Source organism: Phoxinus phoxinus, assembly GCF_949152265.1.
Source record: "Phoxinus phoxinus genome assembly, chromosome: 15".
NCBI classification, from domain to species: domain Eukaryota; kingdom Metazoa; phylum Chordata; class Actinopteri; order Cypriniformes; family Leuciscidae; genus Phoxinus; species Phoxinus phoxinus.
In genome coordinates this window covers 28,694,499-28,710,436 of record NC_136890.1, presented here as the reverse complement: position 1 = coordinate 28,710,436, position 15,938 = coordinate 28,694,499, and the positions used below count along the sequence as shown (strand labels likewise).

At 37.1% G+C, this 15,938-nt stretch overlaps 1 protein-coding gene across 1 annotated transcript in view; it reads right to left on the bottom strand.

The window, feature by feature from the left end:
• med27 (mediator complex subunit 27) overlaps positions 1–15,938 on the bottom strand; it is a 47,871-nt gene that overhangs the window by 15,785 nt on the left and 16,148 nt on the right. The window contains exon 4 of the mRNA XM_079638091.1: positions 4,762–4,855. Coding sequence (XP_079494217.1) covers positions 4,762–4,855 — 94 coding nt within the window. The remainder of the gene's footprint in view (positions 1–4,761; positions 4,856–15,938) is intronic.

Below are 15,938 nucleotides of genomic sequence, written 5' to 3'. Positions count from 1 at the left end.
ATATATATTCTACTGAAGCCGGTTAAAAGCATTTCTGTGCAAGTGCCTATACGCATGTTCATTTCCATACACACTCTACATCTGTAACTCAGGCAGAAACCCTGTGGGACAATTCACGTTCATAACTGGCTTTGATCCGGACCGCTGCAGGAGTGACAAGCACCAGTTTGTGGCAGCACATTTCAAAGTTGCTTATAAGATCTAAAATTCATCTCTCCTCTCCTCTGGATGAAAAAATAAAAAATTATATTGTACGTCACGCTTCTGCATATAGTTAATATCTGTCATGGAAGAGGGTACGAGGTTAAGCTAACGGTATTACAGGGCCAAGAAAAGCAGGTAGAGGGCCTGAGAAAGATGCATTTTCCATGCTAATTAACATCCCCTAATTATGGTGGGGCAAGGCTGTTAGGCAGAACCTGCCCGTAGAGAGCCGTCCCGTGCTCCAATTAATGCCATCGCACTCTGCAAAGCCGTGCCTGTTTACAAACTGATGCTAAGGAGATGCAGCTCTGCTGTGGATTGATTGCCCTTTGTTATAAATTGCAGATGTGTACCACACTAAGATGTTTTTTTTTTCCATTCACAGCCATTTGCAGGAAAGGGACAGGAACTCAAACTAATAATAATACCTCTAATAAACTAGAAAAAAATGAAAAGACTTTCGATTGTTGATGTGCAATAAAAAAATAAAAAATTATAAGACGACTGTTTTGGATCTTGAAGTCCAATGAAAATAAAATAGATTAAAATGAAATAAAATAAATCTGAGTCCTGAAAAACATAACACTGTGCTAAAGAGACAAAAATTGTGGTTTTGGAGGGCCGAAATGGCGCTTCTCCGATGCCACGTTTTGTTCAGCGCCTGTTTTGTGCATACAACAGTTCAACATGTCAGCTGTGTGGACACTAGCTCTGGGTTGACAATATTAATTTCGTGATTTTATGCCGTAATAATATGGTTTCTTAAATCTTTTAGTCAGTGCTGTTTTCTGTTGATGCGCAGCGTGATGAAAACTTCACTAAACATTTGTAGTGCGCCTCCCATCCAATAATCGCAAAAAAATAATGTTTTCTGTTACTTTTAATATGAAGCAAAGTCTCAACTTAAAAATCCAACAACAAATGTAGTTTTGGCGCTCTTTAATACGGTGGGAGAGATCACTGGAACGCCTCCATTCAAGCAGCAGGTGAACAACAGAAGCCATGTTGAAAGATACATTACAACTTACAGAAATTAATTCTGTCTCATGTAGGATTACATGGCTCAATCAGCGTTTCAACCGGGGACAGACGTCAATAAAACAGCTTGTCTGCTGTACAACGTTACATTTACCTCAAGAAAGCTATTTAGTGTCTATAGACTCTTTAGTTAGCCAGAAAGAATAACTCTAGAGAAGAACATTTTGCTAAATATATGCATTGTATTACATATTCATTAGCTTTTTACTTAACCTTTTAGTGATGTCTTCATTATTTAATGTAGTCTATGCTTGAATAAATCTGTCATGAAAACAAGTATTACAGTTTATTTTCATTTAAATGTTTATATTTCACCAACAAACTGGATTTGTTATTTAAGTTGATTTAAAAAAAAAAAATGCCTTATGCGCAATTTAAATGTTTGTACAACTCAGATTTAGCTATTGGAGTATTGATTATGAAATAAATTTGATTCATTAATTGATTATTTCTGGTTTCGACCAAGACTATCCTGAACTTTCGGTTTCGGCCCAGAATTAAAAATTTTCAGTGCATCTCTAAAAAAAAGAATTAGACAAAACCTCTTGAACTTTTGTATTATAATCCTCATTTTCATTTCATGCACAAACCGTCCATCACAATGAGGACATATCCCGCTGATCGCTTTGTTGAACACACCGCAGAATAACGTGTCCGAAGAAGGGCCTGGCAGCGCTTTAGCCCCCTCGGTGACAGATCACTCCGGCCTGCCAACTGGGCCATCTGGAAGTGCATGCCCCGTGGGTGTGAACCACTGAACTCCCACTGCTGTGGAAGGGGCATTTGTAGTCTTCCTGGCACCGCTGCCAAGATCCCTCAGTCTCTCTTTCCTCTCAGTCAGCGGTGCCAAAAGACATGACGGCAGCAGAGAAGTGTCAGAGGAAGTCTCAAAGGTAAGGGGGATGGGTGTGTGGTGTGTGAATGACCCAACTGACAACTGACATCATCCAAGAATGTGATAATTCAGACCAAAAAGGCTACAAAGCATCTGGGTAGAGGTGAAAAACATTACTAGGATACAGTGTACCATTGGCAAAAAGATCCAAATGACCCAATGTGGTGACAACTTAATGTTGGAATCAGGGGTGTCATGCACCCATTATTATTTGGTTGAGATGAGACATGACAAAGGGGCGAGGAAGAATGCTTGTAAACAACACGTAGATGATGACAGAAGCAAATGGAAATGATCTATGACTCGGTTACACTGGCCAAAATTAGACATGTAAATGTGACATTACTGCCACACCGTACAAGACTAATAATATTTGTAGCTACAATAATAACTTTTATTTAATAATTTTATACTTTATTATTTATGAATAATTGTAATACTTTTTTATAATATCGATAATACTTTAATATATTTCTAAATTATAAAATGTATATATCCTCCTGAGAGTCAGGAAAAGACCATAGGATATTATTTTTTTGCTAATTTCTCTGACAACATACACAGTTTTAAGTTGGGATGTCCTGTAAAGAGCACATTCAGGGCTTTGCAGAAATACCAAATATTCTGAGGTTTCACCTTGACAACTCCCTCTCCTTGGTCTTTAAAAATGACTGAATGATAAAATTTTGCGCTCTTATGGAAATATGATAATCTTTTGTAATTATTATTTAAGTCCGACTAATTTTCAAATTGTCTGTAAATCAATATCTCAAGAAAATGTTATGAGTTTCAAATCAGAATATGACTTTCTGTTACGAAACAGGGCATTCATTTTATTCATGACTGTAGAGGACACCAGGACTTAGATCATGGCATATTAGGCATTTCGGAGACACAAGAAGGGATGGAAATTATATATCAATATTCTTATGAAATATGAGATATTCTTATGAAAATATATTTTTCATTACATGTTGCCCCAAGAACACATTAATATGCAATTTAGATACACTGTATCGATGCATGGCACGGGAATGGCATTTATGGCCATGTTTACACGCATATTGCATAAAGTAAAATGGTATATCATATCATTCGGTTATATCTTTCATAACATAGGTGAGAATCATCTTGATACAATGTTTGGATAAAAAAAGCTTGAAATCTAAACATTGATTGGTGAATGAAATTTAGTTTTTTCCTATTCATGTCTTATATTTGATTTATTTAATTTGTTGTCCTGACAATGCAAACCAGGCATTAACCCCAATGTTCTATTTGGGGTCTGAGAGACCAAAAGGCCATTTTATAAGCTTGAAAAACATATTTAATATTTAAGCATCAGGTTAATACTTAATGACTGTTCCTTATTTTATGAGGACTGATTATAAACAAAAAATGTGTCATGCTTCAAACACCCTCCATGAGAAATCTTACATTACTTCTGTTTAGCTATAACACTTTCATATGTTAACACTCGTTGATCGGCAGAGTTACATTTATATCTTAAATTATTATGTTTTCAGTATTTTAACACATACAGGCTTAGGGTCTTTGGTACCCCAAGATAGTCAATCTCAACAGAACAGTGGTTGTTTTCAGCACAGCAAACTTCCAGATTGGGCCTTAAACACACCACCTCATTTAAATGAACATGGAAGACAGGAAAAGTACTAAGGGAACAATATAAAAGTACTACTGTCTGGAAAACAGGAATATTTCAGGCTTTCGACAGTAATAATAACAAGTGTTAAATCCCAATGTACAATTTTAGCACCATTACACAGCCTCACAAGGGTCATCATCATTACCTTAACACCACATACAACTAATAATTAGCATAGACCAACACTAAACTAAAATGATCCATTTGTGGGAAAATGCACCAATCACAACAATTTCTCCCAATGCAGATTGCTGTAAATCAGAGTTAAAGTAAAGTAGAGTACAGCTCTAATAGACGGCCACTCTCTTCTGCCGGTCTTTACCTCCATTATCATGCATGCACCCTGCAAAACTTTGAAAGTGTGGAGCGAACTCCTCAAAGGGTCAACAATCCCAGGCCCCTCTGGGATGTTCTCAGGGACGACTCACAAGGAGACTGACAGAGCAGTCAACAGAGAGATTGCTCCCCGAGTACAAGGGCATCCAGCTCTCCTTCACCATTACCTCTTATACACCATTAGTCAGAAAAAGCTTCTACATGGGTGCACTTTTGTGCTGTCCTGCTTCATCAATGCCAGTGGAAATGGAAACCAACAAATAACTGTATAAAGTACTTGAGAATGAGATTCATTACTATTTACAACTATTATTTTGCGAAAATTTTATTTACTTTACTTTCAAGACAAAAAAAGAAAACTTTTATGCTTTACAATATTGTTTAGACCTCCAAAAGTGCTTATTTTGCAGGTTATCTTGTCTTAAATCTGGATTCTTCTACTAAAATATGTCTTTTTTTATTCTGACTTACTGACTAATAATAAGCCATTCAAGCTCCTACGAATGTGCTTAAAACAACCAATGAAATCAATTTCAAATGTAAAACTTGTCATTTTGCCTTGTACAGAGACAAATCATCACAAACAACTCTGAATTGATGTGTGTAGCAAAGATCATCTCACCAAAAGAACTGCTGATGTCCCATTAGGCCGGAAAAGCTCGATTGACATATCTGGAAACATTCGCCCAATTCTGGATATGACATCATCCACATATCTGGAAAGAGAGAGAATATTTTGAGTAAAAAAAGTTGCTAATCTTTCACTTTAAGTGCAAACCAAGAGGTCCTTGGGTCACAGTCACTGCCAACACCAAATCAATGGCTTTTCATTAAGGTCTTGGTATTGAACAAACTAATTGTTTCTTTGGATACAACACATATTGATGGAGTCTAACAGTTGAGGAGGTCCGGGTCAGCATTGTGACGGTCACTCTTGAATCGTCACATTGATTTGAACAACATCTTGATTTGAATTCTCCTTTAACATTTTACAGGTTTATCTGTGTTATTTTTAGTGCTATTTATATATTGTATTCACTGATATTTCAAACTAGCTTATATTTGAATATTTTCAGTTTTCGGTTTTATTTTAGTTGGCTTTAGTAATTTTATGTGCTTTTTGTCAGTTGTATTAGTTTTTGTAATATCTATTAATTTAATATTATTTATAATTCATATTTAATTAGCTTACATTTATTTTTTAGTTTTTTAGCAAATTTAGTACTTTGAATTTAAACTTATTTTATAACTACATTTTTCATTTAATATTTGTATTTTATTTAATCTTCGGGGGGGGGGGGGGTTACACTGATTTAGCGACACAAATCACGCCTCGGTGTTCTCAGTACAGCTGTAAATAATCAAAACAATATAAAAAACAGGAAAATAAACATCAGAAGCAACATTAAAAAAAAACTGTATGAGCTCTAAATTGAAAGCATTAAGGCATCGATTTGCATCCACCATCAACAAGACTCTCCGCTGTTCCACATCTGACATAACCTTCAATGCTTCAGAAGAAAACGAATACTTAAAACCCTGCCAGGGTTGCTCAACAGCCTCGTTAGACATCAATAAATTGGACAGAGAGTGCCAAAAGCCTTCAGCCATCCCTGGAGTCAGCAGAACAGTCCCCAAGAAGAGTCGCCCAACATGTATTGTAGGGTCAATGCTAATAAGGGTTTAATGAAAATCTCCGTTGCCATCAGCTATCAATAGACTTGAGGGACTGGCCCTGCACACAGACGAGGAAAATAATTCATTAAAGAACCGATGGTGGGCGGCTGGTGGAGGGATTTGTTTAAAAGTCATTTGAAAGTTACTGGACCAACTATGGAGATATTACTTCTTAACGGTGGGTTGTGGAGAACCCAGGTAACCCACGGACAGGTGCAAACAGGGACACGCATGTGATTGCGTACACACACACGTCTGCAAGTGCAATGCAGCTGGAGAATCGACGAAGATTAAGTTGCCTCATCACGTTGAAAGTTCTCAGTGATTTTCCTGCAACAGCAGTTTCTTTCCCAGAAGGGAAGATCAAAAGCAAAGAGAAATTGTTCAACATACCTCTCTGTTTGTTCACAATTTCCCTCGTGCCTGCACTAAGGTTCCTCATTTACTCGCTTAAATTAAATAACAGCATATTAAATAGGCGAGAACATCACTAGAGTTCATCACCAGCTTGACATATGCTTATATAAAGATTTTGGGAATCATTAGACCAAGGATAAACTTGATTTTTACTTTTCAGGAGAAAATGTGAGCAGTGCTTGTGCATGCAAACCTTGCCAGCACAGTGCTACGGTATTTCTAAGCAGTTGCTAGGGTGTTCAGGATGGTTGCTAGGTGGTTTCCTACAAGCCCAATTCAAAATAACCCACCCCGTCTGTAATATATTCCGGTCTCTAAATGGCTTGAGTCCGTTAATATAACCTTAAAAGGACCTCTTGGCCTGTTTTATTGTTCACCAAGTGAAAATAACACATCTGATCTCACACCTCACCCCAAAAATTGCCATGACTTGAGGTATCATTCATGCCTGAAGCACAAATCTTGAGGAAAAAGTTATGCATTGAGCTTTAATACTTAGGGCAAGGGGTTCAAAACCCTAAAGCCACATTTTATCGCTATCGCTGACATTCGCATACAATTGTCACATTTCGCCCCACAGTGCCAGTTGCACAGAACCTTTAAAATTGTTTGTGAAGCAACCATTACCCTCTGTTTATTAAACATGGTAAAATGAATGATTTGAATGAACATAATGAATGTATGATTATATACACACAAAACAAATGACCCCCAATAGATCTGAAAGAAAAATATTGTAGGTTTTTAAGAGCAAACGTAAATTATGATAAAAAATTCCATAATTATTCATAATCACCATTTTTCAGAAATAGTGTTAAAAGGGGCTATATGTAAGAATTTTCATATATTAATCACTTTTTTATGGCCAATGTGTAAACAGCTTGTAACTCGGCAAGTTGCAAGCAGAGTTTTTTTGTTCTTTTTTTTTGTTCTATGACACATGAAATTAATGCTTATACAATGTTTAGGATAATGCCAAAAGAACCACTTTGTGCTGCAATGTCAATGTGTCATGCAAAGAAAAGGGATTCATTCAAACCACAGCCAAACATAGCCAGATCAATATAGTCTATAGTCTCAAATCTATTTTATAATCAAACTATCATAACAGTGTAGTTTTAATTACCTCATCTGTCGACATGATGCTGGTGAACTGCAGAGCTGGTGCAAACATATCCACATCGCTAGTCCGATGCTTTCTTAACTGCTGCTTTCTCACTACTATCATTTTTGTTGTTGAGAGGAAAGCGCTACAGCACATATTTACATATTCCTCTAAACGTCGCTCTCAGTGTCAGGAAGTTTGTTAACAGTGTATCACCGCAAAGGTATCACTCTTTTTACCCCCAAGTAAAATACGAAAAAGAACCTCGCAGTGAGTATATCAGGGCCTTAAATCACATTCAGTCTCTTGTACATTACAAAAGCACGAGTGGGAGCACAAGCAGAAAGTTGCTGGCTGCAGTTCACTTATTGGCCACCGGTGTCGCTAAAATCAAGGTTTTCTGAATTTTACATATAGCCCCATTAAAGAATAATGTTTTAGGGGAAAATACTGATAATTCTGACCTTGCGAATGACTTCCAGTCTGTTGCTTGTCATTTGTCGGAGCTTAACCGTGACAATGGTAAAAGTGACTAAAAAGTACTTGTACAGTTATTATTACTTTTGCAGCAAGCCAAATAAATAAAAAAGACCTGCAAACATCCTAAACACACTAAAAAAACTTTAAATAAAACAATTTAATTTCAATTGTCAAATAGGATGGCATAAGGAAAGCAGCCAATAGTGTATACTAACCTCACATGAACCAAAACCTGCTCTTCCAGCCAATCACAGACACTGCAGCCAAGCAATTATTTTATCTTCTGGCATAGGTGGTTTATTGGCAATAGAATGGCTGGGATGTAACCAAATAGGGTTAGCAATTATATCTCCATTGGCACCACAGAGGGGTGCCAGCATGTTACAAGACAAGACATGTTTTAATATCTCCATGCTTCATAACTCATAATCTCTGGAGTGAAACCTACCTAATCTCCATGCAAACTAACTCATCATCGCTGGACTCACAGAAAAGGTTTTTTCTTCTGTGGCTCTCTGATTGTTTTCTCAAGCCAAGCAGAGCATGAGTCTCATAATGGATTTCAGGCACAGCGAGGCTTGAATTAACATATCGAACATTACTTGCACATCAACAACTGTACACTCATTAAATCACTGTGTCTTCGCTCTGTAAAGTCAATACCTGCCTGTATAGATTTTGTGGTCCAAGATATGGTGAAGAATGTGTAAAATCAGTCAAAGTCTGCAGGATCCAAAAGTATAATTTGCCACATCTAGGTATTTTACATGAATATTTATAACTAGCCACTAGCCAGATTACAGGTTTAGTATGACAACAGAATTATTAACATGTTTTCTTTGCAAAACTGCCATATTTGTGACAAACTGCAGTTTCCGTGTCACAGTGAAACTGTACCTCTCAAAAAACATCAAAACATATAGTGATTTTGAACAAAATCCTAAAAATTCAACCTAAACTATGTAATGTTTCAGTTCCTCATAGTTCCTGCCAATCTGGCATTTTATTTACTCACAAAGCCAATATTCACTCACATTTGGTGCTTGGCTGCCTTGAAACCACAGTGTTTAAAGGTCCTTGTTGAAGTCCCTCCCTCTGGCCCTGCCCCAGGCCGTCCTTCTGAACAGGTTTTAAATTGCCTACTACCCATCTGCCCTGTTATACCACTGCACCAGTACAGGACGAGACCAATAAAGGTCAAGAAAACCAAATGGAAGAGGATGCGGCTGTATCCTCTGACCTTGAGTGTGCTGTATCACTGTCAATCAGCAAGGCACTATGGGCCATCTTGCCAGAGCAGGCTTCATTTCAGGTTAAAATATTCAGTTGAAATTCACCATTCAGAGTGCAATGTACTCCTAGATCGGGTGTAATGTCTCTTGCGCTGATGAGGAAGCTACTAGCGATTCCATTAAAAGTAGTCAAACTACAGTCAAGCTATAGCCTTTAGGAAAAGTAGTAATTTGCTATCTTTGCTCATGGGACCACAGAACAATTTTATAACCAATCACTTGAGCTGTAAATGTCACGCGCCTAAAATCTCTATAAAGCCGCAGGAAAAATGACATAGCAACGCTGATTGGCCGATTGCATGCACGCGCGCCGCACACACACCTGAGCAGTAGCATCAAACACAGCAGAAATTTTTTTCACTTTATGAAAAAATAAATAATTCAGGAAAAAGCACACTTTAGAACCAGATGGTGTAGTTTACAAAGTCTACCAGCAGCTAACAAGGCTTAGACAACATTGTACAAAACCCCGGCACTGGTTAAAACACATACCGCTGTTTTTTTAAATCAGAAATTAAGGGATAGTTCACCTAAAAACAAACAAAAAAAAAGCCTTCCTTTACTTACCAATATGTTACCAAATTTTAGTAGCATTGTTATATCATACTTTTTGTTAATATTTTGAATTAGATTTGTTTTCATTTTAAGTTTAGGTCAAGTTCTAGTGATCTTTTTTTTGTGTCTATAAAGTTTTTATTACGTTTTAGTTTATTTAGTTTTAGTTTGCACTCCAACTTAAATGAAAATGAGAAATGCTGCTTTGGCAACAAAAAAAAAATCAAGTAAAATAAGTTTCAGTTTTTTATTATTTAATTTAATTTACGTTCCTGTTTGTAATAAAAATGTTTTAATGGATATGGTTTTAGTTTTATCTAAGATAATAACCCTGCTCCAAACCTGTATGAATTTCTGTGTTCTGTGGGGAAAAAATAAGATATTTTGAAAAATGTCAATGGATCATGACAGAAGTGAACCATCCCTTTAAAGCTCCCATAAAAAAAGTAATTTTGCCCCAATTTACACACGAAACAACATTTACTGTATAAAAATCCACCAGTGTTGGGCTTCTGCTGATCCTATTCTGAAGATACTAGAGAGAGCTGTTTGAAGGCCCCGATGTTCTCACAGCAAAGTTTATTTCATTCTTTGGGAGTAAAAAGAAGTTTGAAATGCATGAGCAGTGATATACTGTTAATGAACATCCTGACACCACCCACACTGCTGAGCGCAGCGTTTAGATGAATGTGTAAATATGTGCAGCGCGCTTTCCTCTCAATAACAAAATGAACACACAACAAAAATAAAAGCGGCGAGAAAACAGCAGTTAAAGGTACACAGTGTCGTTTTTTAAAAGTATTTTATTAGCTAAAATCAATGTCTTTATTCATAGATATATCCTCAATGGTGTACAATTACCTCTGCCAATGCTCTGACTTATCCTCGTAAGTGAAGTATTTCTTAACGGTATCTTTATTTACATGAGCTGGGTAAGTCCAAGGAGGCTTCCATGTCGTTCCACCATCTTAAAAAACTATAATAGCAGAGAGGGACAAAAAGCACTAGCCTACCTCAACGCGTTTCCACAACGTGTTTTCATTCAGAGCCAGTGTCATGTGACTGAAACCAGCAGAAGCAGACAAGGAGATCAGTGAGAGAGGCATTTGTCCAAAATACAATTTTACCGCTAGATGGGAGAAATTCCTACACACTGTACCTTTAAGAAAGCATCTGCTCAAAGCGATGGATATGTTTGCACAAGCTCTGCAATTCAGCACTCCAGTCAAGTCATATTTAAATATCACATTATACAATAGATCGCTTTGAAGCAAGATGATTAAGAGTATTAATAAAATAAAATAAAAACATGTCAGTGTCTCTTTCAAGTACAACTTCAATATCTACGGTACTTTAAAGTGGATCTCCAATGTGTTTATGTTCTACACAAGGACCTCTGACCTCGATGGACTGACCAGAAAAAATGAAGCCTCAGAGCCACACCTACCTAATGTAGTACATAATCTCCACGTGAATGTTAGTTCAAACTCGTTTATCAGCCTGAGCAAACTTTTCCGAAAAGTTTTTTTCGGAATATCAGCTTTGTCAAGCTGTTTCAAACTCCTGAAACGAACACCAAACGAACTTCGTTTTGGCCTGAATTTGTTCGAGATGATGCCACACCAGTTTGTCCTTCAGTATTGCTTAAAAATCCCAGGGCCTTGAGGGTATGAGTACTTACAACATGAGATTCTGCGAGAGGAAAACGCAAATGTTAGTTCTTTTTTATACCAACCTTGTAATCTAAAGTTAATGAACGCTCCATCGACATGTAGGTTCTGCGGCACAGTTTAAGGATCCACTCTGGAGTGTGATTTGAATGTTAATGCATCAGATTATCAGATGATGAAACACTTTCAGTGGATTACATTCCAACTGCCTAAAAACTGATGCGGCCACAAGAAAGGGCATCTCCAGACACCCCTGAGGATGGCAGGAAGTCAGTGTCAGAGGACCACAAAAAAGGAGGTGCTTGTACTTTGTTCATCTTGATGTAACGTGGTAACATTGCTCTCTCAGTGTGATGGACGATACAAAGTGATCAAATAGCCCTTTCTTGTGACTGCATGTGAGGGTGAGATGAATACTGATAAACGAGTGCTGTTTCCCTCTCTTTCCTTTAATCAGGGATCAGCTATGACTAAAATTTTCATAACACTGCTCTCTAAGCTTTGCTGCAATGCAGCATAAGAAAGAGACACATCTTGACCTGCGATACCTTCTATCAGGGTATTGAACATGAAAAAACCTGGATGCACTTGAAATGATTTGATGATCAAAATACAGTTTATGATAATATAAAGATAAAATAATGAAGTATTAAACCTATCTATTCATCCATCCATCCATCCATCCATCCATTCATCCATCCATCCATCTTTTAAAAATGTTTTCAAAGCTTTCAAACGCTGCGAACATGCTTGACCTAACTTTGCTTTCTTGTTCAAAATAACAGTCAGATGAATTTCTTTGTAATTCTGCTTCCTTACATTCAAATTCAATTAAAACGGGACTGAATAGGAATATGAAAAGTAATTCTGAACAGCACACAACCCAGAAATGTTTACATAAGTATGTACTAATAAAGTGCAAACACTTTTAAAATCTAATTAAAAACTATTAAAAAAAAACAATAATGCTAAAGAGTTCAATCGCAACTTTACAAAAAACACCCCAGTGAACAAGCCAAAGGCAACAGTGGAAAGGAAAACTCCCTGAGATTGAGATGAGGAAAACCCCTTGGGAAAAGCCCTTATGAGACTCACCTGGGGAAGCCCACCTCCTTAGGCTTTTAAAACACTTTAAAAACAAAGCAAACACAAATTGTAATCTGAACAGATGTAATTCAGCCATATAGTATTATGGTAATAATGAGTAATTAGTTATGATAACTACATGTGCAATGTGCAAAGAGGAAAGATGCAGTAATGCAGAGATGGGTTGAGGCTGCTGTTAATAATAGTAACATGTAAAGTAAATCTGCGGGTCTCATGAGGGGGGTGTGGTGAATTAGTCTTGGCTCAGTAACTGTGGCTTTGCCTGTCTGGCCGATGGGAGCAAGAGGCATTAAAATGACAACAGCACTCTGCATTGATCCTAGGAGGGCGGCAGTCTCATATCCGGAGAATTCAAAAGCAACAGAAAGCCTTGACCAATGACACTTCCGCAATCACATCACAAAGGTCACCTTGAGCTGACCAGACCAGCTTTCAATGCATATACTATGACCAGGGCTTCATTTCACTGGCCACAATTTTGCCATCGATACCATGGGGGGCAACGGCCAAATAGATATTTTTTATATTATCTCATAATTTGGCAGTAGGTATATTAGGCATCTAACGCACAGATCCATATACTGTTACATGTGCGTTTTCTTTCTCAACTGTTTACATTAAAACATAACTGACTGTGTTTACGTGAATACTCACCAAGACCGACATTTTGACGTTATTTTGTGTGTATTGGACCGTTTAAGTGCAATAAGCAGCGGAAAAAAACTAAAGTTGGTACTGTGAGGTGGCTTTATGTACTCACGCTTTGGGTATAAGCACAAAATCTGCGGGAATGAGTAAAATTACGCGAAATCCCAAGCCGAAATTCAAGCCCTGCAACACCAACAATATTCACCCGGAGCAAATGAAACGAGTGACTGAGGGGAGGTGGGTTTGTGTGTCATCTGAGAGATGAGAGAGCGAGAAAGCATAGCTAGTATCATGTATCTATTCTGGGGAAAATTTGTATTGGAAACGTTTCAGATATTTCAGTATTGATATTAATTTAAAAAAAATCAATATTTTTGTTTATTATTTCAAATGCCTTTTTTAAAGAATACAAAAAAGAAAAATTACATATAAAATTCAACCCGCCAAAGTGGGTAGTAGGAGTGACTGCGTTACACGCCACTCCTGAAATAAACCCGCGTTTGGCGGGTGTTAATGTCAAGCGCTGATTATGACATTGGAAAACTGTCACTGATTTCATTATCTGATTCAAACAGACACAACTGAGCCTTTTTTATCAGTTTTTAATTCGCTCAAATTGGTACAAATCCGGTACACGGTTCACAAAATCAACAGATAAAAACAAAAAGCACTACAACATATTTATCAAATCCCACTCTGTAACTGCTTGTCTACTTAGCTGTTGGGGAAGTGTTCAAGCGCAGACACTATCCCTCTGAGCCAGATTATATGAGTAAATGCTGTGTAATTCTGTTTACAGGATTAATATTGCGATGAATGCCCAGGATGGGACCAGCTATCATTCAGACTATCCTCTGGGCCTCAATTATCCAAAAGTTTCATTGCCGTGATTTTAAAACTAATAATTTTATGGCAACTCCTGCTCGTTTCTTAATGGCAGTATGAATGATTATAACAGACTGATTGAATAAATAGATCAATAGAGCATCCGGTTTGTAGATTTCATTATTTTGAAGGTTCTTTAGGCCTCTATTCATTTTCCTTTTTATCATTATAACATGTTTATCACTACGCCCGGGTATCCCTCTGCTTGCATATTAGTTTGCACATCCAGCTGCCAGTTACAACTGCAATTATTTATCATATTATAATTTATTTACACAGTAAACATCTATTAAAATGCATTTAGAAACAACTGGCTTTGGGACGGCATTACTTTCTCCGGTAGGTCCACTTATTTAAGCAAGCGGCGATGTCAGAGGGGAACGCTATCAGAACGCTGGCAAGTAAAAAAGCAACATAAAAGCAAAAGCGCATGAAGGTTGTGCTGCATAATTCATGTGCCGCTCCTTTTAGAAACGGCAAATTCATCAGGACAATGACGTTTGACAGAGGAGCTGCTGTCTCTGTTCACCTTGCTCCGTTCAACATCCTCTTCCATCCGAAAACAGCACAGCGCTATTAAAGATACACAGTGCACTGCAGACTGATGAGCCAGCAGGGTTTAGGCCACTTTGAGTCACCTAAAAGCAGATTTGTCATGAGCACCTCACTTTACTGTACAGGTAAAGTGTGTCAGGATGAAAACGAATCCACTAAACTCAGCCTGCCGAGTACCTGCTTCGTGCCTGGGCAGTCTCTGGTGCAACAGAAAACTGGAAAAGCACCATCAACACCAGCAGGTCTGACATTTGGGGAACCTTTTTCTTGTACTGACATTATGAGGAAACTGCAGGTTTTGGGGAATATATGTGGTATTTGAAAAACTAATTGTTTGAACTTGCCTTTGGGGCCTTTCCAAATACTTAATTTCTGCACACATGCATGCTATGTCTTAAATCCTTCTCTCGTTCACTCAGTTCCTATTCCCTATATACAGAACTCCACATATGGACTTGAATGTAGAAACAAAATGGAGTGAAAAAAAACAAAAGTCCCTTTTAAAGGTAATTCAGTTAACTTGGAAATCATCTGTTTAAAAGTTTGGTGTCAGGAAGATTTTTTTTTTTTTAAAGAAAAGTATACATTTATTGAGTTAGGATTAATTAAATTGATTACATAAACGCTTTCTATACATCAAATAATCTTGAAAAAATGCATCACAGTTTCAACAAAATTATCCTGAAGCACACCTGATTTCAATGTTGATGATAATAATAAATGTTTCCTGAGCACCAAATCAGCTTATTAGTATGTTTTTCTGAAGGATCATGTGAGTCATGATGCTGAAAATTCAGCTTTGCCATCACAGGAATAAATTATTTAAAAACATATTTAAATTTAAAAAAATTAAAAATCACAATATTACTGTACTGTATTTCTGATCAAACAAATGCATGATACTTCTTTAAAAAATATATTTTTTTAAATCGTACTGAATCCAAACGTTTGAACGGCAGTGTATTTTAAGAGTTAAATACCAAAATCTCTGAATCTGGTAGTCAATGTTATGTTTAAAATGTGACATCAGTGGTCTCATAAACAGTTTCTTTAACATTAAAGGGTTAGTTGAACTAATCCTTTACTTGATTATATGTCATCTTCAGGTGATAAATGCACATTTAAAGTGCCCATATATATATATATTTTTTTTTTATATTCCCTTTCATGCAGTGTATAATATAGCTGTTTGTGAATGTAAAAGTTACAGCTACTCTACTCAAATCTCGGAGTTCAGTGCGATTCACAAAACACTTGCTCTTGAAAGATGGGTCAGTACCCAGTTTATTTGGACCATCGTGCTCCTCAGAATCACAACCTGTAAGTCTGAATAATTATTGATGTATATATTTTGTACCGGGTGTTCAAAATACAAAGTTTTGTGTTTTATATTGCGCACGTTTCCGGC